We start from the raw sequence: 26807 nt of genomic DNA on the forward strand, positions 1-26807 counted from the left end.
GTAGGGAACAGCGGAGCTGGTATTCTTCTGGTTTCCCAAGAGGTAAGCCTCTAGGTTGCTTCCGAAGGACTCTAAGACTTGATCCATCTGATCACTGAGCAGAATGCTAGTTCAGTAGAATTTCTTAGGAACTAGGATTCCCTACTAATAGTTTAAAGTTGTGAGTAAGCGTGCACTGCCCCATCTTCACCTCCATAAAGACTACCTGTGGACTTAACTTCAGTGACCAAATGACCCACACAGATACCTGCTGGAGAGATGGCAAAGGTGGAAAACGAGCTAATTTTTGCTCAGGATTAAGAGCATTCATCCCAAATCTAAGTGTTCAGTGTAAGCAACATATTTGCAATTAAATAGTAGTCAGTATTAAGTAATCAGAAACCCTGATGGAGGCATCATACAACTTACCACACCAACTTCTGTTTCAATCAGAAGAGAGTCCAATGAATACAACTCGTCCAAATTTATTAAACTAAGGACAGAACATATATAATTCAAGGAAAATTACAGTAGTAGTAATAAGCTAGACCTACAGTTGCTATGCTGTACCACTGCTAGTGTGGAGACTCCAGATCCATGAGACTTGTTCAATTTTTATTATTTTTTGGCCCTTTTAACCTATCATATGCCATATATATTTTTAAACTTAAAAAACAAAATAACATTATGTTTATACTATAGCTTTGCAACTGGGTGTGAAGGACAGTTTGGGGAGAACAGTCATGGACTAATGAGCTGGAAAGCCCAAGACTGAGAGAGGAGAGACGGAGCAGAGACCACTGAACACACCAGCTGGGTTGGCCATGGGACTTGGTGGAGGGGGGGAGCATGAGATGAGTGGTACATGAGAGGAAGGCTGTGGAAAAGAGAGGTGAGACATTACCTAGAAAATGGACAGTTGATGATTTAAGGAAATTTAAGGGACATTGATAATCAAATCTGTCCTGTCTGCCTGCTCAAGATGGGAGATGGAACAAGTTTATAAACTGAGATCATAAACAGGGACTGAAATTTCAAGGGAGGTTATAGAGGTCTCCTCTAGAAGTTCATGTTTTTAAGAAATGGATTACCACTCACCTTTGTGGTATATTAGCTTCAAGCTAATAAATGTTGAGATCCCTTCAAGATCTTTCCCTTTTCTCATTTACTCCCAGCAATAATTTGGTAAGGCTGGGCTTCAATAAAAGTGAGCATGATGTTTGGCTATTTATGGTATCACCTAGAGCCACTCAATCTCTGAAAGGAACAGATACTCAACAGAAAAGGAACACAGAGCTCTGCAAGAGGAGTCCCTATGACAGAGTTTGAAAAATGTTACTGTCTTTGACTTAGCTTTACTCATACATACCTACGCACTGTAATTATGTACACACCATTCACGTACACATATGTGCACACAAACACATATATTATGAACAACAATTAACACCACAACATTTGTGAAGCCTACAAATTCTGCTCTCACTCGTTTGTATGGACCACACACTGTCTTGTCACCCTCTAATTCCCTACAACAGTGAGCCGAGTATCTGACATCTGAGATAAAACAGCAGATATAAACAGATGCACATTTCTTTAGGAAACATTCGGTGTTCCCAAAATTCAGTTTCCCAACATTCAGATTTCCCGGAAACCACATAAAGTATGTTAAACTTACTGAATGTTTATTCTGTGGTAGGTAATGTGTCGAATTTTAATGCCTTAGCTCATTTAACCCTCCTAATCATGTGATTAAGTTTATCATCCCTCCTTTTTTTTATACAGAAGGTAACTGAGGCTCACAAAGTTTAAATACACTACCGAGGTCAGAGGTAGAGCTAGAATTTAAACTCAGGTCTATTTTCCCTTCAATGCCAGAATGCCTTATTCATTATGCTTAGAGGGGAGGTGACCTGCACTGGTGTTAACGTTGCCACTGGGGTGGCCTAACCATGGTTCTAACCCTTTATTAATTCTAATCACTTCCTTTTAAACCATATTGCTTTTCCTTAGTTGGCCAGCCCCTAAGTCAGTACTTATCTTCATAACTAACCCAAAAACTTAAAATCTAGCTGGTGCCATTTCAGAAATCTTTCTGTGTAAGTGTGTATACAGTTTTAATATAAAAGTAATCAATGGGCTTATGCTGATGGACATCTATTTCTCCAACGCCGCTCTTAACAGAAGATCTTGTCTACAATGAGCAAGTAGTTTGGGGAGCTTGAAGTTCAATTTCTCAGTACAAAGTAACTAACCTGCTGTTCACTTTTCCTTCAATCTTTTCCCTGACTCGGGCTATCTCCTTAGCTTCCTCACCCATACTATGGAATAACTTTAGAGAATCACGGCTTCACAGCACATGGCATATTAATGCTCCCAAATGGATCAAATCCCTAAAGCACAATTTATTTAGTTCCTTTTATCCCTCCTTCAAAAAAGAGGAATTACTACAACTTATCAAATAAAATAATACATATACATAATCAGGGGATAGGAAGAGTCTTTACAAACTCTTACTGATGATGGTTGAGGTGATTCCTCATCTATGTCCTGCCCAATTTACAAACTCCTATTCTGGAGTTCTACATGGCTGAAAACTATACGTGCCCACAGGAGCTCTGCTGTAAAGCCCATCATCAGCTTCATAAGCCTCAAGGCTCAAACACCCACAGAGCTCACTTGCCATTATGGTAAACATTCAGAAACTGTTCTGCTTGGAAAAGAGCATGTTGTGTGGACAATAGAACTGAGTGCAAGAGTTTTAAGCTTATAGGAAGATTCTTGGAATATTCACAGTATCATTTACTTGTAAGTGGAGCTAGGGTTTTCCAGAAGTTTCTTTTCTAAATTAAAATGAAAAAGTTGGGCACCTGGGTGGCTCAGTTGGTAGAGCGACTGCCTTCAGCTCAGGTCATGATCCCAGAGTCCTGGGATCGAGTCCCGCATCAGGCTCCCTGCTCTGTGGGGAGTCTGCTTCTCCCTCTGATCTTCTCCCTTCTCATGCTCTCTCTCACTGTCTCTCTCTCAAATAAATAAATAAATAAATAAATGAAATGAAAAAGTTTGTTACACAGGGCTATTTATGACTGATGTGGCATCCCTAAATTATTATGTTCCATGCATTTTATTTTTATAGAAACCATGAGACCAAAAGAATGCAGAGATTAAGAACATGTCAAAGAAATGTGGGTTCTGACTGACCATAGCACTTACGAGCTGTGTGAGAGACTTCCAACCACACAGGGCGGTGATGAAAGTTATGGAGATAATGCCTTGAACAGGACACTGGGCAAAATGTCAGGCCCATAGCAAGAACTCCAAATGGTGCTTATTTTTTCTCAGTGAGAGAAAGGAAGATAAATAGAGAGGTAAGTGGGCATGGTTCTGTCAGGACATGACTTTGTATCTCTGGCGCTTATATTTCTGTCTCCCAGCTCATTAAATATCAGGCCACTATGATACCACTTCATACAAACACTGACCTTCTATGGGTCCAGAAATGACTGCCATTAGCCATTTCTCATTTAGGGGAAATAATGTGTATTTTTGTAAATCTCTCTGGCCTGGGATGTGGATGATAGTTTTCAGAGCAGAGTGCTATTTTTTATACATCTACATTACCTCATTTAATCCATCCAGTAACCCCATGTAGGAAACTGATTATACCCATTTTGAGATGAGACAGGCTCAGAGATTAAGAGTTGCCTGAGGCACATCCAGGCACAGGATTTCGCTCTACCTTCTAGCTCGGTGCTCCTTCAGCTGGGTAACTGCTTTTAAAAACGGTGCTCTGAGCAGCACCCAGGACTCAAGAAACCCTCTTAGGGTGACCAAGAACTGTGGGAAGAGATCGGCTACATGAGGGAGGGAAGTGTGTTATCTCTAGTCCCTTAGCATCTCCATTTCACCCAGAGTACCTCCGCGCTCGGATGTTTTACATAAAGAGCCTCAGCGTGACAGAGTAAATGTGCACAAGCGTTCTCGGGCTAGAAGGAAAGAACTGAAAAAATCACTATGTTACACAAAAATGTTAGGCTTTAAAAACGCATGTGGTGCAACCAAGACTCACTGAACAAATGAAAACGACTAAAGACATTAACAATTACACACTGAGGTGAACTTTAAGTAGCATAAGGGTTGTCTTTTCCTCTGGATAGAATGGCCCTGGTCACTTTTGTTATTAGTAAAGTCCTTCTAATTTGTCAGCTGGACACCAGAATCACCTCACTTCAAGCAGTCCTCAAGGTCATTACTGAAGACACTAAGGAACTGAGTAATTAAACATGGTTACAAAGGATTCTCAGCTGTTAAAACCTCTCAAGACCTCTAACATGATAATGTGCACTGAATGGCCATAAAATATAAGTAGTCTCTAAGTCTCTTTGGCCATGAGCCTTTCCACAAAAACTATCAAATAACATGTTCCAGAACTCACTTTTTTCAAGAAGAAAACATTGGGGAACTACTCTATTCTAGTGGTTCTTAAAGCATGGTTCATCAGCTTTATTGGGGTTTATTCCAAATACAAAATCTCAGGCCCCACCCAGACCTACAGAATCTGAAACTCTGAAGTTGGGACGCAGCATCTGTGTTTAATAAGCCCTGCAGTTTATGGTGACTCACGTGGGAGTTCGAGAAACACTGTTCCAGTCTAAACTGCTATCGCTTCTTCCTTACTGCATAGCAGCCTGCGAGTCTCCACAGAGCACCCGATTATAAACCATCATGACCCCACTTAGCCAAAACCCCTACAACACACTGCAGCTTGAATAAACCCCAAGTGCCTTATGGGAGATACCCTAGTGGATGTGGCCCCCCACTCACCACTCCATTCTTACCCTGAATTATTCTCTCCCTTGTTTACAAGCTTCCAGAGACACTACTCCTTTATATTCCTGGAACACTGGAAGGCTGTTCCTGTTCCAGGGCCCTCCTGTGCCCTCGGCCCAGAACAGTCCTCCATGCTCTCCCCTTCCCCCCACATCAGCACGGGTAGCTCCTTCTGTAATCCAGGTCTCTGTATCAATGTCACCTCCACGCTCAGTCCCCTGTGACGCTCTATAGGATGCACTTTCACTGTCTTCACAGGGGTTACGACTATCTGCTCTGATTTTGTTTGCTTGTAAGCTCCATGAGAGCAGGAAACGGGTCTTGCATTAAAACATAGTTGCTAGATGAATATAGTCTGTCTACAGAGCTCTGTTTCACCATTTTCACTTGTGGTTTGTGGTCAAGTGAAAGCTGCCCGACGCCCTCTTGGCCCCACTGAATGACCTCTGAGCTGCATGTGGTCTCCAGCTTCAAAAGATGGGGACATAACATCCTTTATTTAGCTCTTTCCCAATATGCCAAATAGTAATGTCTTACTGGAGAGAAGACTATGCCAACTTCCTTTTGGATATTAAGAAACTTGTCAAGAATCAAATGACTTTTAGAAAAATGTAAGTAATAATTCAATAAATTGTCATCTTAGTTGATTTTCATGGATTTCAAGAAGGGTGTTTTCATTCTGATTAGGAAAAAAAGGAGCCTAAACAACTTTTTACTTTAATTTCCTTAAACTGCCCCAAGTAAAACATTATTCAATATGGTGAATTCCAACAGGCTTCCCTCCTGTTAGAATCGTATCAAGTACAAGGAATTGTTATGAGATGGGCCAAATGTACCAGGATTTAGCATTTTTGTGACCTTGGTCACGTTTCTCAGCTTCTCATAATAACCCTGGGTTTCTGCATCCACCGAACTTGGATCACAAGAAGTTACAGCAGAGTAATTAAGAGAATTAAGGGGGATGACATTTGTGAAAGTTTTTTGAATGTTAATTCATGCCAACTCCTCTGAAAAGCCCTTTAAACATGTTATCCCTTTCATTCTTATTCACTACAGGTACTATTATTTCCATTTTACAGAAATTGAAGCCCAGAGATTAAGGACTTTGCCCGAGGTCACAGAGCAGCAAACACTGGCTCAGCGGCTGGGTTTTCAAAGTGAAGTTTTTCTAACTGAAAGCTTCTTGTCCTTAATCATCATCCCTACTGCTTGTGAAAAGCCAAACACCACCTCCATCTGCCCCCCCAGCTGGTGTTCTACAGATGTCAGTTTACCTTCCCCAGACTATCAACGGTGCCCCTGGTTCTCTTCCCGTGCTAGACCGCCATGAGGCAGTGACATCTGTCTGCCACAATCCATTTCACAAGGTTTATCTCTTGATGGAAAAGTGTTCCAGTCTTCTGAGAGATCATTCAAATCCTTTCAGCCCACTGAGGACTGCCATAATGGCCTACACAGTTCCTCACTGCCTGTCTTTACTCTTTCTAGGCTAGGTCCCATACTGTGCTCATGGCGCATTGAAGGTCTATGCTGTGTGATGAGCTGTAGCAGAGACGAAACAGTCTCTGTGGTCAAAGAGTCCAAGGCCCCATGACTCATCTCTGCCATGGACTAGCCTGATGACTCTGCACACATTTTATTCCCTGAGTATGTTTCCTCCGCTAGAGATGGGGAGAAAATCCTGTCTTACAACCGTTGCGACACTTCACGCCTGGCATGCTGCGGGCACTCAGCAACATTAGTTCCCTCCTTCCCCTCACTTTGCCCCACTCTTTTGATAAGCTCTCCTGTTTTAGGCATTGACAATGGCTCTTTTGTATTCCAAAAAAGCTTTCTGACAGTACTTTAAGAGAATGGGACTTGTCCGTGAAATGAATGCTGCATGTCCAGGTGGCCATCTGGGGAGGTGACAGGTCCCTTTGGATGATACATCACTGCTGAGGGAAGCATGAGAACTTTGCTATTAAATCACTCTTGGAACTAGTCTGAGTCACTCAAGAAAGGTGACTTGTTATTCAGGTTTTTTTTATAGCTCACCACCCACGCCCCCTGACTCCTTAACTCTTTACTGTTGCCCCTTGTTATCACAAAAGAAAGTCTATGCTCAGTTCTGGGAAGGGTGCAACTTTATGGTATTTTTGTCAAAAAGAAAATATATATATATATATATATATATATATATATATATATGACAACCATGCTCCTTATTTATCACCTTGGGTTCAAATGATCTTACTATTTCTAACAATTAAAACCACCACAAAAGGAGGAAGTTCTGAAGTGAGGAAACACTCCAAAAATCTAAAGGTAATTCCAAAAGATGACTTCCACCACTGATCTGACACAATGGAAACCACATGGATATTTAGGTATAGCGTCTGATGGAGGCTATTTTGAAGGGAACTTCATTTCAATTCATATGTTCAAGTTATATTATCTTAAATAGTGAAGTAATATGAAACTTAGCTGTATAAAAATACTGCGGTCAGCTCAAGCAGGATTTATTGTGTATTCCTCATCAGCCAAAACTATTCCAGAAGAAATGCTTTAGATCGTTATCTGGAAACTTTTTAGACTGTATACTCCACCAGTCATTGAATTTTGAATGTGCACTCCAAATTTATGTATGGTTACTTAATTTATATGTTATATGCATATTCTTTAAATTATAATAATATGCATGCATTTGTAAAGTAAGTGCATTATAAAACATAAAAAATACAAATTGTAGGACAAAATGTGTGTGTATATGTGTGTATGTGCACAAGTGTGTACACACATTATCTTTTTTCCTTATCTCTGTGGAGCATCTTGTATATCTGCACATATTCATATATCCTACTTTGGAGACTGTGGTCTTAAATGACAATGACTGTGATAAAGGGGCTAAGGCCCATTTTTTCTAAATAGCTGTTTTTTATGCTTTTTTTTTTTTTAAAGATTGTATTTATTTATTTAACAGACAGAGATCACAAGTAGGCAGAACAGTAGGCAGAGAGAGAGGGGGGAAGCAGGCTCCCTGCTAAGCAGAGAGCCTGATACGGGGCTCCATCCTAGGACTCTGGGAATCATGACCTGAGCTGAAGGCAGAGAGGCTTTAACCCACCGAGCCACCCAGGCACACCAAAATGGCTGTTAACCAAATCTGTTACCTTCCATATTTCTTTAGTTACATATATTACTTAAACCAAAAGTCAAATACAGGGCAAATTCACCAAAAGCACATCCCATGAATATTTCAAGGAGGAAATACTTGAGCACAACTCATCATTTCTGGTCTAGAAGACAAAACTTAACAAAACCGCTAAACACGGCATGCTGGGCTGTCATGAGACCCTCGTAAATAATGAAACACTATAAAAACACAGGGAAGGCACTTCTATCAGTGTAATATGTAAAGGAGCCAAGTCAGATGTAACTGTGAATACGGTAATTGAAGGCAGACCAAACATATTCTGAGTTGACTCTAGTCAGATTATGAATCCTACAGAGTCAAAGATTCAGACAGGAATGGCCTAAACACTGTGGACCTGACAACTGCTTTCCCTGACAGGGAGTTTGGCACTTACACACTGTACACCAACACAGTCATAAGAAGCTAGCTAACCACAAAAAAGATGGGAAGAAAGAAAGGAAGAGGAGTCACCAGACCATCGGTCTCTGAATTTGTGTGTGTGTGTGTGTGGGGGTGTTATCCCTACTTGGTGCTCAAATTCTTATTCGAAGTTATATAAAAAAATAAAAAAAAATACTTAGTTTCATAAATCCAAAGGATCTCTCAGAAAAAAGATTATCTCCTTATTTCAACTGGCATTCAATAGCAACACTTGATGCAATAAGTGATTTCAAACAATTTCTTAAAATTTCCTTATTAGAGGATAACATATGATTTTATAATGTTGCAAGTCCATTTTGATTTACCAAATAATTTTTTCTAAAGTGATTATGTCATAGTAATAAGCTTGCTTTTGAGACAGAAAATTCAAAGGCATTCTGAAAAAAGAATTCAATGTCAAATTATTTTTGTAAAATTTGCTGGTTCTCATTAAAGAACAATGAGCCACTGAAAATTAATTACGAACAATTGACAGCCTACAATAAAAACACTTAAATGTATTTAAATTGCTCTGGATTTTTTAAAAAAGATTTATTTATTTGAAAGAGAGAGAGCGAGTGAGCACATGAGAGTGTGAGCTGGGGGAGGGGCAGCAGGATAGAGAGAATTTCAAGCAGACTCCCTGCTGAGCGCAGAGCCCAACACAGGGCTCAATCTCTTGACCCTGGGATCATGACTTGAAATTGCTCTGGATTTTTGAACAAAATAAAATTCCAACAAGGTGCCTTGCGGTAAAATGTCTTGATCTTCTTACCTTGCCATACTTCTGGGCATAAGACCCTGTGAGCAGTGAGTGGAAAACAATGATGGTTTCATCCAAGTCCCAGACAAACACACGCTGAAGAAAAATGCAAGTATCAAAGAATTATCAAGTTCTAAGGAAACAGAAATTTCTTAGTTGAAAACATCTGACTTTGTCGTTGGGCATAATCTCAATACCATTTTATAGAAAACTACTCTACTCCATTAATTTTTTTCCAAGTTTGCCAGATGTCACTGTGATAAAACCAGAGGGGGAAGAGTGATTAAAAAATAAAGTCATAATAAGCTTAAATATCAGATGTCCTAATTTGAATGAATTCATCTAAATATTTACTTACAGTTAATACCCCAAAAGACACATCTGAACTTAGGATATAAGTGTGCTTAAAAGCTTATTTTAAAATCTCTCACCTCATGGATTCATGAGGTTTTGCAATTTGTGTAAAAATATTTTTAAAAATATTTTTAAAAAATCATTGAGCAATCCCTAGACAGAAATTGCAAACTGTAGAACTTTGGGTTAGATTAGGTTTTCAGAGGGGTTGTTTAGTTTGCACAGTGTTTAGAAAGATTTCAAATTATTGATCAACATTTCAGGATTAGAAGATTTCACACAAACATCAGGGTTCTGAGCACAGAAGGGAAACAGGAAAATATAACAATGCTGACTGACATTCCACGTGGCAGTGATTTGTGGGCCCTCTTCAACTGGGCCAATCCTTCCTGCTCCCCACATTCTGCTGCTGGCTCCCTGGCCCTGTTCACTCATTTCTGTCACCTTCTGGGTTCCTGAAGGCGCTGGAATGTGCTGCTGTCCTTCAGGTAAAAGGAGTGATGTTTTACAAAGAGGCACATCATTTGATTTGATCATTTGATCATTTGATTTTATCAAGTCTGGAAATTTGGGTATTTTTCTTAATTGAAGGATGCAGTTGTGTAAGAAGTAACATAGTATGGTTAAGATAGTTTCCCTGATATTTTAGAATAAAAATCAACCTGCTTGGCATGAACATATCTCAAAAGAGCTTTCAACCAGAGGAATGGGATGCACAGAACTTTTTATACAGATGAAAATGTTACCATGTTATCAAATGATCGGAATTTTTCCCATTTTCAGAAGACAACTTTTCTTTTCCATATAGATTAATTTCACCTTTTTTTCAAATTTTATTGACTCCCCCAAATTTTATTCACCCATATAAACATTCTTCATTACCTTAATACTACCAAACAGAGTGTCTTTCAGAAGATTATCCCACTAACAGTGACTTTATTTTGTAAATTTCTGTTTGTGTCAATTAGGACCAAAAGATGCAATTATCCCAGGCCTGGAATTTATAAAGTTCCATCGTTTTTAAGTTTTTAATTTTGCCATTACAATGGATGAAATCTCAAATTTTAGAGTTACGAAATCCCTACATGATGAGATCCACTCATTTCATGATACTTCCTTCTTTTTTTTTTAAGGTTGAAACCTTATGGAACCATAAGGTGTAGAATATCATTCAGTAAAATAAAACATCAGAATCCACTCCTTAAGGATAAGTCAGCATACCTCCAGGTCACTGTCAGGAGGCGGGGAGGGATTATTTTTCCGGCCTCTTCCTCGGGATTTTGACCCAGAACTCCTGCACGTTCTCTCATCAAGATCTTTGATAGGTGTGGAAGGGCTCTGCACGGTATCAAACTCTCCTAGAAACAACATGACGTGTGTCAAGAAAAGCTCTTCATTTTTCGATCAGGTATGAGTCTTTGTTGTGAATTATTTTAACGAATCTTTATACAATAGAAAGCTCCTCCTGACAAAAAAGATTTATCATCCCAAATACACAAAATCCCCATTCAATTAAAAATTTTGCAGGTCACACAAATCCCCCATAGTTTCAATCTATGTGATCTATTAAACCTGAATGTATTTTATACTCTATGTGTCTTCACCTTCCTTGTCTGTACTGTCCACTATATATCTATCCAGATTTAGCTCTGTTCCCCTCTTTTTATGTCAGAGCTCAAAGGAGGGGATGTCTTCTTCTGGATCAATCCCATCCCTCCACCTATAAACTTGACTCCCAACCTCACCCTCTAAGGGAATCGTGCTCCATTACTTAAACCCTTTCTTAACTTTCTTCCCACCTCTTGCTTTTCTGTGGGCCACAAACAAGTTTAAATGTCCTTCCCTTGACCTTGCATTTTCACTTAGAAGTTATCTGCTTGCTATCTTCTCTTTTTTAAGGGATATTCCTTAAAAGAGTAGTACATTACATGACAGCGTTGTCCAAAAGAAACATGATGTGAGCCACAAATATAACCACATATATAATTTAAAATTTTCTAGAAGCCACAATAAAAAAATGTAAAGAAACATGTAGAATTAATTTTACGTGTATATACTAATTGATCCAATATAAACACAATATTATCATTTCAGCATGTAACCAACGTGAAAATTGTCAACAACATGTTTTCATCTCCTTTTCTTTCTAAGTCTTTGAACTCCTATGTGTATTTTACACTTACAGCAGACCTCCAACTGTACTAGCCCTGCTACAGGTGCTCGACGGCCACTCGTGGCCAATGACGACAGCAGTGGACAGCCCATGTGTCTCCAAGGACAGCAGTGGACAGCCCATGTGTCTCCACTTCCAGACATCTGATTAGTCATGATTGCTTCACCAAAATCCTAATAAAACTACTCTTACTCAGAGTAGTTTTTACTGTTAACCACCTAACCAACAGATGTAATAAACAGACGCAGTCCTTATCCTTATCCTAGATGCCTGAGCTGTGTTTGATCCTCTTAAACACCACATGCTTAGAGCCATTATTTGGCTTGTGGTCTCCTAGCTCTGGAAGTTCTCTCACCAGGCCTTCTCTGTCTAGAAGACACGCACTCCTTTTCCTCCTCCCACTCCTTGTATGCTAGTATTTAAGAGTTCCAACCTTCCATCACTGTCTTCCTTATTCCACACCATCTGGATGATCTAACCCTCTCATGGGTTAATCACCTTCTCTGAGATGAGCCATACGTAAACCCATACTTCCAATGAGGCCGCATCCTACAGAAGTTTCAGACTTTGTATCTAACTGACCTCTGCATGTTCCCTAGGTACCTGAATGCCTGACGTGTCTACAGCTGGGGGTGGGGTAATTTATAAGGAAAGTGTACTGAGCTGTGGCAAATCTGTGGGAGTGGGTTTGCACAAACCAAAATGACAGTGAGGTCCTCACAAGTAACAAGGGTCAGACGCACTGTAGGACTTGAAGCATTTCACTCAATCTCTCTCAATCTCTTCCTTTGTATATTAAAGCACAGGCAAGAACAGCTGCTTTCTGAATTACTGAGGTAAAAATGATTTATGTTTAATTTGATGTGAATTATATATGTAAACATTTCTAGGAGAGTCTGAGGGTAAACTACATTTAAAATTAAATTTAAATTACTACATTTATATTTAAATATAAATAAATTATAACAATTATGCTTTGTCATAAAATTAAGGAAAAATAATTATGAGGACAGCCAAGTAGTTATTAATCTAAATAAACAAATCTGAACAGGCTAGACAGTATCTAGGTCATATTTCTTCCGAGATGTTCTAAATAAACAGTCATTTTTACATACCTCACTTGTAATTATTTCCAATGGTTATAACATTTTCTTTGGGAAACACTGTGCATGTCAGGACAGCATCAAAAGAAACCACGTGTCTGTTCTTCAACTATTATTTGCTCTTAAAACATTGTTAGCGTTGTTCCTATGATAGGTCTCTGCTAGCGACTGTGTCAGAGAGGACAGTGTAATCAAGGCTCCATAGTTTTCAGTTGAATATTGATTATCCCATCTTAGAGTAAATCATGTTTCAGCTTGCACAAGTATTAAATGAGAGCTTTAGGTATTTAAATGCATGCCAACTTAAAAAAAATCGCAAAAATTCTCTATTTTTAGTAATTTTTTAAAACAGAATTTTCATAAGGTTACTATGCCCTCCAAGCCAAATGTTCTCATTCTGATAAAATGCTGATTCAAATTAAGCCCCATTTATTAAGTAAGCTTATAATTTTTTGGATGACCTTCCTCAAAAACTTGTCTTTCTACTCATGATAGATCGATTTTCAGCTGTTAACTATCATGAGACACCTTTGCTCTTGCAAAAATGCAAGAGCTGAAAGGTTGAAAACTTGCAAAATTGCAAAGTCATTGTGATCAGTTATGGGTGGCTGATTATCAACTGGATCCAGAAAGAAGGAGTTTGGCAGAACAACTCAGCTATTAAATGAGCTGGAGAGCCGGCTGCTGAAGCGCGGGAGGAGGAAGAAGGGAAAAGGCTGGTCATGGGCAATGTCCGCATTTCAGTAAAAGTAGGATTTGATATCACTGATTCTTGCCAAGTTCCAGAAGGATCTTAAAAGGGCTCTAAGAATCTGGACAAAAATGGACCCACATATTTTGAGGAAAGTAAAGGCATATCCTTTTAAGAAAAAGAAGAAGAGTAGCTCCACTTTATCCTTAGTATGTGTTACGCGCTGCCTTCTTTCTTAAAAAGTGTACTGAAATACGTGTTTGGCTCCATTCATTCATTCTGAGTCTCCTCATATCTGTGAGATTCTTGCATTTTGTAACCTGGAGCAGTTGCGTGCTTTTTCCTTCATGTGGCTAGAACTTCCTTAAATATGTATACGATGCTTTATTTGACTTTTGTGAATGAACATTAGGTTATTTGCAGTTTTAGGCAATTACAAATAAAGCTGCTATAAACATGCTTGTTCAGCTCTTGTGGACATGAGCTCCTATTCCACCAGGGTAGATTTTTAGCAGTGGGACTGCTGGGTCAGAGGAAGATGTATATTCATCTTCAGTAGACACTGACCACCTTTTTCTAGTGTGATTGTATTAATTCACTCTCTGACTAGCAATGAGATTTCTAGTTGCTCCGCATCCTTGCCAATACTTGGCTTTGCTAGCCTTTTATGAGCTACTGTGGGGCTATGTAGTTTTAATTAGCATCTTCTTGTTGAATAATGATGTAAAACACTTTTTTTCTTTTTTTGTCCATTTGGTGTCTTTATGACATAACTGTTTAAATCTTTTGCCCATTAAAAACAAAATGGTCTGGTCCCTAGGTGGCTCAGTTGGTTAAGCTTCTGCCTCCATCTCAGGTAAAATCCCAGGATTCTGGGATAAAAGTCCTGCATCAGACTCCTTGCTTGTCTCCTTGCTTCATCCTCTGCCCCTCCTCCCACTGGTTCTCTCAATCCTCCTCTCTCTCTCTTCTCTCAAAAAAAAAAAAAAAAAATCGTTATCTTTTTCTTATTGATTTGTCAGAGCTCTTTATTGTAAAACATTCTTTACATATAAATGTCTGACTTAAACTTTAACCCAGTGAATTTGGTCCTTCATTCTCCTCTTTTAATAATGGGAGAACCAGAGACACATGAGATTTTAAATTAACTTACCAAGACGAAATAGCTTGTATGCAGAATGCTGGTATGATTCCAAAATTCCTGCTTTAACCACTAGGTTATCCTTTCTCTCCCAAACAGTGATAGATCCTCCAGGTTTCCAGGTTACAAAGAGGTCAAACTTAAATCTGTTTCTACCCATCAAAAGAGTATACAGACCTCTTATAATTTTGTGAGGGCCAATGAATTCTCAAAAGATCTCCACAGTACAAGAGTAGGTCCTGATGAATGCACGCGTGGCATCTGGGTCCCCAGAGCATCCACCCAGGGGAACAGCTCTGACCTCTGTATCTTTGGATGGTGCTATCCTTTCTTCTGATAAATGGCAAAACAAGGAACTTGAACTCAGCTGGTCATTAAATATTTGTTGACTTTTTTTTTTTTTTTTTTTAAGAAAAAGCTGTTAATTCCAGTGTCTCTGCCAAATTTCACTAGGGGACATTAATGCTGCAGGTAGGAGGAAAGTAAATTGGCAGAGAAGTTAAATGTGGTCAGTCCTTTCTATCTAAATCCCCTTATTAGCTTCACTTAAATGAAGGAGCACTTGCCTGCCTTCCTGTCCTTGTGTGAAATGCCATGAAGCTACGGAAATTCTACTGAGTTCTGCCGAAGAAACCGGTTTCTTTTCAAAGAGTGAAGTGATCTTATTATATCCTTTACATTTCTGAAGTACCTGTAAAGTTTAATTAGCTAATGTATTGTAATGCTTGCCAAGGTCTCAGAGTAGAGGATGATACTGTTACAAATTACTGATTATTTTTCATTTTCAAGATGTTTAAAATACTGAAAGAGTGGGAGCTACAAAAATTGGTAATGTTCATCAAACTTTTTCAATGCAAATCAAAAATATAATATGCCTGAGATAATCTTTGTTAAAGGCAAAAAGAGATCTTTATAAAGGTAATATAAACTCAAATATCTGTTCTTAATCAGTATGCTAATGTTTCTTTAAATACACTGTCGAACTGCCTAATAAGGTAAAGTTAAGAACTGAATGCTATTTGCAATTTCCAAATAACATCAGTCATTACCACTTGCCCTAGGCTTTTCTTGGGCCAACATTATACGTGATTGAATAATTCTCCTTTAATTAGTACAAGTAATGAATAAGTATACCTTCTAAGCTTTGGCTATTTAGATGCAACTTAATTTCCAAGTCTAAGTCAGAAGAACCACCAGCTGTCTCTTATAGAACATAAAGTATGTTTCTATTTTAAAAATGAGAGCTATGAACAGTTAATGATTTATGAAGAACTATGAATTTAATTGTTAGGTCTCTGTGTTCAGTCCAAAAGGCAGAGCTGGTCAATGGGAAATACTTTTCATACCCTTGAACTAAGTACCTCAAAATTCATCAATAACGAAAAATCCCACAGTTATAAACTGGTTGGTTTAGATACATGCCAGATCTAGAAAAACAAAATCAAACTTAAAACTACCTTGCCTGAGGCGCTGGGGTCACAGAATTCCCTAAAAATCCAGATATGTTACTGTTATAATATATAACAGTTATAAGTAATATATAACAGTTACAAATAAAAATGATTTCTTCTTTAAAATTCAACAGAAAGTCTGATAAGACCTGAAAATTTTATAAAACTCTATTTGTTGGCATTAGGAATCAATGGAAAGCTAAAGAAATTGCATTCTAATAGTACTATGAGGATGTTACACATGGATGTGTCACATCCAAAGTCATACATTCAGAATACCTATGTGCCTGCATTTAGTATTTTTAATGTAAGCAAAATAGCTATTCTGAATATTTATTATTCTTTAATTAATAGAAAGTGCCCATCTGTGTCTTTCCTGCAGAGAAACTTTTGTGATCACACTGAAATTAGAGCAAAATACACAACAGCAAATTCGAAGTGTTATCCAACAAATATTACATTTGAAAACCAAGTGGTTTTCACTCATGGTAGTTCTATTCTAGTGCACTCAAATACTATCTGCTGGTCCTGGTCCTGTTACTCAGTCTCCAGTACCTTGGTGATCAAATACTTGTGTGATTTTGTTTTTAATACAGTCATCCTACCCTGTTTCCCTTTGCATTTACTACGGAGAAAAATCTTTCACAGTGTGATAAGACATCCCCTTATCTAAAGTATCTCTAGTATCCATTAAGCAAGTATTCTAAAATCATATTTTCTTCTTTCATCTTTCTTTCTTTCTCACCTCTTTCTCTCTTTCTTTCTCTCTTTCCCTTCCTTCCTTTCCTTTCCTTCTCTTCCCCCTTTCCTTCCCTTCTTTCCCTTCCCTCCCCCTCTCTCCCTCCCTCCTCCTTCTTTCCTTTCCTTCCTTCCTTTCCCTCCCATCCTTGCCTCCTTCTAGATTCATGTACAGGGTTGCACACATGCATGTGCATGTTGTGGGGAGCGGCAGCAGGAGAGGGAGAAAATCTACAGCAGACTTCCTGCTGAGCTAGGAGACCAATATGGGGCTTGATCCCATGACCCTGAGATCATAATTTGAGCCAAAACCAAGAGCCTGACCCCTAATCAACTGAGCCACCTAGGCACCCCATACATTCTTTCACTTAAGATAATATTTTTGATGAAATGTAACTACTGGCTCAAAGAGGATCAGGACAGATTTACCACATGTGATTTAAGCTGAAATGAGGTTAAGGCAAGTGAGGTACAAAGGGTGTGAAATTTAAGGGCCTTGAGAATGAATGCCTCCCTCAATTTTATACCCTGTCCTTCCCTGGCCTTACTTAGTCCCAGCCCTGCATACGATACAAGCACTCAGAGAGGATGGGGCTAGATGAAAAGACTAAACAGGAGCCTTAAGGGGACAAGGACCGGAAATTCAAGAGGTCTGTGTGGTCACAGAAGGGAGGCTCTAAAGGGAAGATAAGGAGAAAGAAACTGAAATGTAGGACCACCAAAGACAAAGTCTAGTAGAATACTAGACAGTTTTTCCTTGGAGCCACAATTAGAAACCATATTCTGAAGAGGGAACCAAAAAGAAATACCATTATTTCATCAATTCATGATCTGAGCATATTTTGGCTATTACTTGAAGTGTTAGCTTCATTTTACTTCTTTAGGTTCAAATTAGTTTCTTGCTAACATTCTTGTATTATCTAGCATTTTCCCTTTCCAACAATCATACAGTTTTAATTATTTGCTTGAGATTCGTCTTGTTTGTCAAATGGAAGCTAAAGGTATGCAGAGATCTCATTCACTACTGGAATATTGGCAGTAGCTGTGACCTATTAGGTACTCATAAATAATTGTTAAATGGCCTTAAATCTTCTTGGAATCACTGGTCCACTTAGAAAGAATTTATAGTGTTGTTACCATGTTTCTTCATCTTCTTGTCCTTCCAACTGGACAAAAAAAGATAAGTTTGGGTCTTGCAAATAACTGAAGTCAGAAAAAAAAGAGCTTGAACATACTAATGGTGACTATGAAAATTCTTAACTTCGTTTTTCTTATTGAATCTTGGTAATACTTTATATATTCTAGATGCAAACCCTTTATCAGATATATGTTTTCCAACTATTTCCTCCAAATCTGTGGCTTGTGTTTTTATTCTTGTGACAGTGTCCTTCAAGGAACAGAAGTTCTTGATTTTATGAAGGCTTATTTCCTTTCTTTTAGAGACTGTGTTTTTAATGTCATACTATGAAATCTTTATGTAACCACAGCTGCAAAAATTTCCACCATGTTTTCTTCTAGAAGGTTTATAGTTTTAGTTTTTATTCATATGGTATATGGTGTGAGTTACAAGTCAAGATTCTGTCTCAGGATTTGTTTTTTGTTTGTGCTATTATTGTTGTTATTTTTGCATATGCATGTCTAATTGTTCCAGTACCATTAAAAAAACAAACAAACAAAAAACCCTTTATTCTCCAACGATTTCACACCTTTGTCAAAGTTCCATTTTTGAGTGTATGCTTACAGGTCTATTTCTGGACTTTCTTTTTTTTTTTTTTTTAAAGATTTTATTTATTTATTTGACAGAGAGAAATCACAAGTAGATGGAGAGGCAGGCAGAGAGAGAGAGAGGGAAGCAGGCTCCCTGCCGAGCAGAGAGCCCAATGCGGGACTCGATCCGAGGACCCTGAGATCATGACCTGAGCCGAAGGCAGCGGCTTAACCCACTGAGCCACCCAGGCGCCCTATTTCTGGACTTTCTATTCTACTCCATTGTTCTATGTATCTATCCTTTTGTCAATACCACACATTTTTGATAACTGTACTTCATAATAACTCTTGAAATCAGGCAATGTCAGTCACCAAACTTTTTTCTTATTTTTCAAAATTATTTCAGCTAATCTAGTTCCTTTGCCTCTCCTTTTAATTTTAGAATCATCTTAATGACTTCTCCAAGAAGTCCTGCTGGAATTTTGAATAAGATTACAATTAATCTTTATTAAATTTGCCTTTAGCTTGAAATACTTCAGCTTTGTCAGCAAATTCAAGTCCAGTGGCACTGCAGATAAGCTTCTGACGACGAAGAATACAACGGATCTTAAGTAAGTGCTAATCAGAGAAAAGATATTAAACTGCCTACCAATGATCCTACACATCCTAGGAATGTAGGAAATGTTCACTGCCCAGAGCTCCTGAGGATTCACAAAGATGAAAGAGCTACACAGGCTCTCAAGCTTAAAGAAAATACTATCAGTTATACCCAAAGAAAATAATATTACTACAGCCTTTCCATATTGTCATGATCTTTACAAAAGAAAGGATCAGTCAGGCAAAAGTTCCACTGACCTTTTTATACCCATATGCATGCATATATATATATATATATATATATATATATGATCACTTGAAATTAAAATCTCTTAACCATCCACATCTAAAAGAAGGGTTTTTTGAAATGCTGGAAGAAAAGCCTCATCTTACATAGCGGTATTGGCCCAGATGAAATATCAGCATCATTAGATGAGAACTTTGAGCCTGGTCTCCAAAATATCTTTTCCCCCATATAGTAGACCCAGCAAAACATCAAAGTATTTCACCTGGATGAAGATCTGTACCTGGTTGGCTGGTCAGTCCTGGGAGAGATTCCTGCAACTGATAAGTTGAGGTCGACGACGATGTGCCATCAGCCGTGTTATTTGATGTCATATATGCCCCGTATGTGGAGGCTGAGTAATACTGTGCATACTGGTTTTGGCCAAAGGCTGTGTAGGATGGGTAATCCTGAAAGAAGAATTGAGACGTATGTGTCCTTGCAGGAGAAATTACTTCTGGTCCAAAGAAATCACTATGGTAACTGAAAGGTTAGTATTTGGTTCCATTTGTTTTAGAGTCCTCCGTTTTGAGGTGATCCTAGCGAGTTCGCACAATTATGAACTACCCTGCTGGCTTCACCAACCAGGTCCAGCACATAACTCTCCAACTGCCTAAAGGCTGCACATGCCTCACATAACCACAATTACTTATCTGGGGATGTACGTCCTAAGGTCTTAGGCGAGAGAGTAAATAAAAGAAAATAGAATAATAGAGTTTTTTACCCACACTTTAATAGGCTATGTGTCATCTAAGGTCTTGCCTTAAAGTGCCTAGTGAGGTTTTTAAATATTGAGTTTGCCTCATTTGCTAGAGAAAGAAGAAAGCATTGAGTCAACTCTTCTGTCCTGCCTTTTATTAAAAAATTCTAAGAACCTTAAAGTAATCTAAGTAATCCTTCAAAATCCTCTACATATTAAGATAACAAATAAGAATTTGTTGTAATAATTTGTGCTTAATGTATCTAGCATGTTTTAGCCCAAATTGTTATCAGTGATGATAAAACCTTGGTCAGGATTAAGATTCCCCGACACATGTTCCTAAGGGAACAAAGACACACATTTGATGTGGTTTTCAAAAAAAGGAAAATCTTTATGTAAGTAAATATCTGTATAAGCAAATATGTGTATTATCAGAAAGGATTACGTAGAGATGACCCTTGACTAACATGGGTTTGAATTGCATGGGTCCACTGATATGCAGATTTTTTCAATAAATATAGAATATAGTACGGTAAATGTATTTTCTTTTCCTTATGATTTTCTTTTTTTTTTTAAAGATTTTATTTATTTATTTGACAGAGAGAGATCACAAGCAGGCAGAGAGAGAGAGAGAGAGGAGGAAGCAGGCTCCCTGCTGAGCAGAGAGCCCGATGCGGGACTCGATCCCAGGACCCTGAGATCATGACCTGAGCCGAAGGCAGCGGCTTAACCCACTGAGCCACCCAGGCGCCCATGATTTTCTTAATAACATTTTTTTCTAGCTAACTTTATTGTAAGAATACAATATATAAAACCTATAACATATAAAGTATGTGTTAATTGGCTGTTTAAGTCATCAGTAAGGCTCCCTGTCAACAGTGGGCTATTTCAGTTAACTTTTAGAAGAGTCGAAGGTTACACATGGCATTATGACTGCATGGGACAACCCCCTTGTCTAGTTCAACTCTAGTATGGCAGGAAATGAAAATTCTGTTTGTCTGCTAATTTCAAGATCTGATATTCCCCATCATCACCTGTAAGCTAAGGAAAACACCTCTCAACAATACTTGGACAAAGCTCCAAGCAACCTGTCTTTGTCAGAGTAAGACACTTACACAGGCAGTGTTCGAAGGTGTTAAGTGGATTCACCCATTTAATCCTCACACCCGCCTATGTGCTATTGTTACCCCATTTTTCACTGACGGGGACGAAGGCACAGTGTGGTGAAGTGATCTGTGTGCTCGAGGTCAGACAGCTAGCAAGTTTCAGGCTGGAACTGGTCCCCAGAGAGGCTGACTCCGATGTCTGTGTGCTGAAGCTCTCCCTGAGGCTACTAACGTCCTTACGGGAAGATGAAGTGACTTAGAGGAAAGGTCCACACTACTAGCTACTGGTGACTAAAACATCTTTTTGTACTCAAACATATCTCAGAGATCCCCCCCTTCATTTCCTCCCACTACTTTCACCCTAGTCCAAGCTACCTTTACTTCCTGTTGGAACCAGTGGCCCAGTTTTCCAATTTGTCTCATTTCCAGGTTTAGTTTTCTCCAAAGTGCCTAAAGCCAGAGTGATATTTTCAAAACAGAGACTGTATGATACCATGCTCCTGCTTGGAATCCCCTAATAGCTTCCCACTGGGCTTGTGTGACCCTCACAGAGGGATACACATACAGAGCCATGCCTATCTTTATAAATATGCTTCCCCCTCTGGCCTCCTGCAAAAACTAACCCCTCCCCTTCTTGGAATTCACTGGCACACCAACGGTTTCACCTCTCAGAGGTTTGGTACCTGCTACTTTCTATGCCCGAAACACCCTGGCCCTCCTTCTTCACCAGTCTTAGGAGACGTCCCAAATGTCACTTCTACAGACAAGCCTTCCACAAAATCTTCCCTACTCAAAATTAGATGTCTATTAATATTTTTAATAGACTCCGTTCTGACTCTTCATGCTTTCCAATTCTATATTTATTCATGCATTTACTGATTTATTGTCTGCTTCTCTCGGCAGTTGGTGATATCCAGGAGGCCAGAACCAGGTCCTATCCACTCCGGTCCTCACTTACATGTCCCCAGCATACAGACCAGGTCCTAAGACATAATAACTACTCAATAAGTGTTAGCTAAACTAATAGACTGGCATTCCAACCATGGTCCAAGATATAGGTTGTGAGTCATATTGGAGCCACTGTATTTAAATGTTTAGATAGTATTAGATCTGTTTTATGCTATAAATCTTTCTTCTCCTTTATGAATCTTTTATAAATCCTCCCAAATAGAACAGAGTAGTCTTTCTTTTATGCTATACACCACTCTGCCTAGTGTGTATTTCTACTATCATATTCATTATATCCTACCCTCTGATCATAATATTTTCCCATCTGTTTCGTTAGAATTGCTTCCTCCCAGATAGCAGAAAATAATGACATTATTTTTGAATTTCAATGCCTGGTCAAAAGTCTAATGAATAATAAGTGCTCAATAAATGTTTCCTGTATCAACAAAAAAGTAAGTAAAATGAAGCTACCTAGATTATCAAAAATTCTCAGTATTTTTCAATACAAAATAGACATACTAGCTTTGATGTTTAATGTTTTAAGAAACCATTTTTTCTAACTAATACCAAATTACACGATTTAATTCTATGAAAAATGGTATTTTTCCACACTAATAATCACAATTTCTTTTTTGCCTTTTGTTACATTAATAAACATTAAAAGAAGACAATTAATATAATCCCTTCAATAAATCCAAAGAGCGTACTTGTGCAATAACTTAGATTTTAGAACATATAAAAGTCTAACAACTATGTTAAAGTAAAATAGTGTATTGTCCAGCAAGGAAATCAACTACCCTTCTATCTCAACGACTCTGAACTTGACAGAACTTGGAAATAAGCAAAAAAGATCCTGAAGTGTTAGTATATTCACCCATCGCAAATGTTCATTCTCGCTCCACACACAATTCTAACAAACTAGATTTTAGAACTCACAAAAATAGTAAGAAAGCATAATTAAGAGGAGGACTAAGGACTACTAGAGGCAAGCACCCTGACAAAAGCAAAAATTACAGCTATCAGGAAAGTAGGAATCAAACATTTATTAAAATGAACCACAGAACTAAAAGAAAAAAAAAATCCAGGAGGCATTTGGTTTAGTAGCAAATATTCTGTACTATCAATGTCATAACCTACTTATTGGTTGTAGTTCAATTTCTTAATTAATTTTCATAATAACTTGTCAAAAATGAAATTATATCTAGTAAAGAGTTTAAAATAATATGAAAGTACACAATATATTTTGTAGTTCTGTGCCAAATGATTAAAATAAAAATCATGGCTTAAATGTTTAAAGGACAAACAACCAAAAAACCTAAAATGCCCAGAATAACACAGATCCCAAGAATTGTGGAAAGCTAATTTTTTACCACCTTGAAAAAACCTTTTTCTAGGAGAGTATACGCTTACATGATAACCCGAAACTATTCTTCAAAGATCTGAAATAGACACAAAAAGCCTAAATACAAAAAAGCTACTATACCTGTTGTGAACCGCTAAAATTTGTTGAATTGGAGACTGAATTATTTGCATAAATAGTAGATGATGGTGCAAAACTAGAACCTAGAAATAAAGAAAAAATTGCACTTAAAAAGTATTTCTTTGAAAAATTATAAAAACATTTCACTTTGCAGAATCCAATGAGAGAAGTATATTTTTAATTTTGTTAAGGCAACAAAACATGAAATTTGAAGTTGAGAGATTTATAAGGAAATGAGTGCTTAGCTCTATCCTTCTTATGACAACAGATAAAGTCTTTGCTGTAGATGTCTGTTGGACTAAACAGGAGCACTTGGGAACAGTCTTAAGGACAGCAGTTAACCTTTGAAGGTTAAATGCCTTCTTAGAAGAGGAGGGGTTCTCAAAGAATAAAATGTTATGCAGACAGAGTACTCCTAGGAAGCTACTGGAACTTTCAAATGGTCATACAAGCTGCATATGCACACAGAAACCATTTGAGCTAAACACGTGGATGGGGTTAGCTTAGGAAACATAGAACCAACTTAGAACTGATGCTTGCAGCACCCTGTCTTTTCTTTCCTCCTCTGTCCTTTCCTTGGAGCCAAAAAAGATGTGAAGTGGGACTCAGACTAAGTATAGTACGGTCACCTAGGGCTTGAGAGCCTTCAAAGATCTGACTACAAAGTTAGAAATTTAATCGGTTTTTAAATTATTTTTTCAATTAAAAACAAGTGAGATATCAATGTAAAGATCATTTTTAAACATATGTTCCATGGAATGGACTTATGAAGAAGTAAAATGAAAGACTACTGACACAGCTGATTACTTGTTTTATCAATGTGTTTAGAATTGCAATAATATTATATAGTTAACACAAACTGATCTGGCCCAGAATATCCAACATGATGTATTGGGGGGGAATCAAGGAAAATGTACTCATGGTTGCTTTCATACTCCTAACTGATGATGTGTGGCCCACTGTGACTTTAACATTTATGTAACTATATTTCTATATATACTATTATATATCTACAGTTTATTTATTTTTTTTAAAGATTTTATTTATTTACTTGACAGGTAGAGATCACAAGTATGCTGAGAGGCAGGCAGAGAGAGAGAGAGGAAGCAGACTCCCTGCTGAGCAGAGAGCCCGATGTGGGGCTCGATCCCAGGACCCTGAAATCACCACCGGAGCCGAAGGCAGAGGCTTTAACCCACTGAGCCACACCGGTGCCCCTATATATCTACAGTTTAGATAAAAAGAGACCTGACCTTTCAGCCAAAAAGGTCTAGGTAATTATTTCACTTTAGTTGATGGACTAAAATTTCAACACTGGGTTGATTAAAGAAGTATGATTTACATAACCCCAAATGTATGACAGAACAGACACAATGACAGAAAGCTTTTAATGCATTTACTATGTCACTAAAATTCTTTCTGCCACTACTACCTAATGTAGAAGCAAAATTAAATACTCAGATGCAGAGGATTGTTGTGCGGGGGGGAGTACAAATTATATAAATATTTCTAGTATTAGAAATATTTATATTTTTAATTATATATTAGAATTATATATTGAATTGATTATATAATGAATATATGAATATATAGAATTTTATTAGTAATTATATAAGTATTTCTAGTAAGAAATAAAGTATTAATAGAGGAGAGGTATTTGAGGAATGAACAGAAAATCCAAAATAGTTAAATGGTAAACAGGACTTAGAAAGGTATTAACTTAATTTTAAATATATCAAAGCAGCATTACACACTTAAGGAATATGGACAAGAAAACGCACATGAATCTTTGAACCTCACTTAAACAGATGCCTGTGTATGACTGACATGGCTCGGAGGTTACTCTGCTTGGACTTAGTGTCCTGCCAATTTCATACAACTTCAACTTAAGTACTGAAATTTGGTATAGGTCACGTTTCCTGATGTATATTCAATTCTTTCCACCATGTTTTTTTCTGTTTTTGTTTTTGTTTTTCCTCTTCTCTAGCTATTTGTCTTTCCAGATGCAAACAGCAGTAACAATTAAAACCATTTTCGCGAAGGCATATCCCTATTCTGAAGCCAAAGAGTCTCATCCAGAGAATTCCTCCTCGCGTAACATGCTTCCTGTGCGGTGGCTTACCTGGCATCTGGTAAGAATACGGCGTCTGGCCCGGCTGTGGGGTGGAAAACCCTGGGCTGTAACTGAGGCACCCGCTCTGTAACGGGGATGGGGTCTGTGAAAGTCCACTCTCCGTCTTGATGCCCGGCAACATCACGCCCAGATCTGTTTGGGAAATGCAGAGCGCAGACTCTCGCATTAGTAGAATGACCTTGCTCCTGAATTGTCACTTATGCTAGAATATCTAAGCACTAGGCATCAGGATTACCCGCTCATAAGCAAAGAAGCAGAGAAAAAAAGAAAAGCAATACCGTAAGTGGGCAGGCTGTAGGGCTGTCCTGTCTGTGAGTAGGCTGTGTAGACCGCTGGCTGCTGCATTCCCGAATACTGAGTCTGGCCTGCGTAGGCAGACATCGTTTGAGCTGCTGGTGTAGAAAGAATGTGTGGATAGGGCCTAAATATCAGAAAAATAGCATTACTGTGGCAACAAAGACTGCACATTACTTCAGACAGCTTAGATTCAGTGAAACCTTATCATAGCCAGGAAGTAACCCTCTTCTTCATCCACAATACAATTCTAACAACAGGGAAAGGACAAGAGTCCAAACGTCCCGGGCTCTGCTACCAGTCAGTATAGCAACTTGGGACAAATGGTTTAAACTCCTTAAAGACTTACATCTCACCTATATCATGAGACATCTGGATCAGAAAGTCTTCTGTCTACAGTACTTGTTGGCCTCTGACATAGTATCGCAATTAATGTGCAGACCAGGGAAGTGGAGCCCAGGCCAGTTAGCATAATCATGAGCTTACCTACAGTTTCTACCTACAGTCTCCCCTGCTGCTATACCACAGATACACAAGTCATGAAAAGTCCTACCAATTCTCTGCCAAGAACAGGACATTTAAAAAAAAGTAAAGAAAGGAAAAAGGTAGGCAGCTGCTTCCTGAAAAGAAATGGAATGCCACCCCTTTTATTGTGCCACATTTTACAGAATGTTCCCGAACGGATATCCAAACCCATCTGTACTTAAGGGCAGAGACTGTAGCTGCTCCAGAGAATAACA

General features: G+C 38.3%; 1 protein-coding gene across 5 annotated transcripts in view; it reads right to left on the reverse strand.

Annotated features, from left to right (window-relative positions):
- EYA4 (EYA transcriptional coactivator and phosphatase 4) overlaps positions 1-26807 on the reverse strand; it is a 67595-nt gene that overhangs the window by 25610 nt on the left and 15178 nt on the right. For 3 of the 5 annotated variants that reach the window (XM_044248562.1, XM_044248546.1, XM_044248554.1), the window contains 6 exons: positions 26052-26194; positions 25762-25905; positions 23643-23722; positions 19632-19815; positions 10743-10879; positions 9180-9263 (listed from right to left, as the gene is read on the reverse strand). In XM_044248562.1, the coding sequence (XP_044104497.1) occupies positions 9180-9263; positions 10743-10879; positions 19632-19815; positions 23643-23722; positions 25762-25905; positions 26052-26194 (772 nt within the window). The remainder of the gene's footprint in view (positions 1-9179; positions 9264-10742; positions 10880-19631; positions 19816-23642; positions 23723-25761; positions 25906-26051; positions 26195-26807) is intronic. The other 2 variants (XM_044248572.1, XM_044248581.1) reach the window with 1 other exon arrangement.

The sequence above is a fragment of the Neovison vison genome, chromosome 1 (genome assembly GCF_020171115.1).
Source record: "Neovison vison isolate M4711 chromosome 1, ASM_NN_V1, whole genome shotgun sequence".
Classification (NCBI taxonomy): domain Eukaryota; kingdom Metazoa; phylum Chordata; class Mammalia; order Carnivora; family Mustelidae; genus Neogale; species Neogale vison.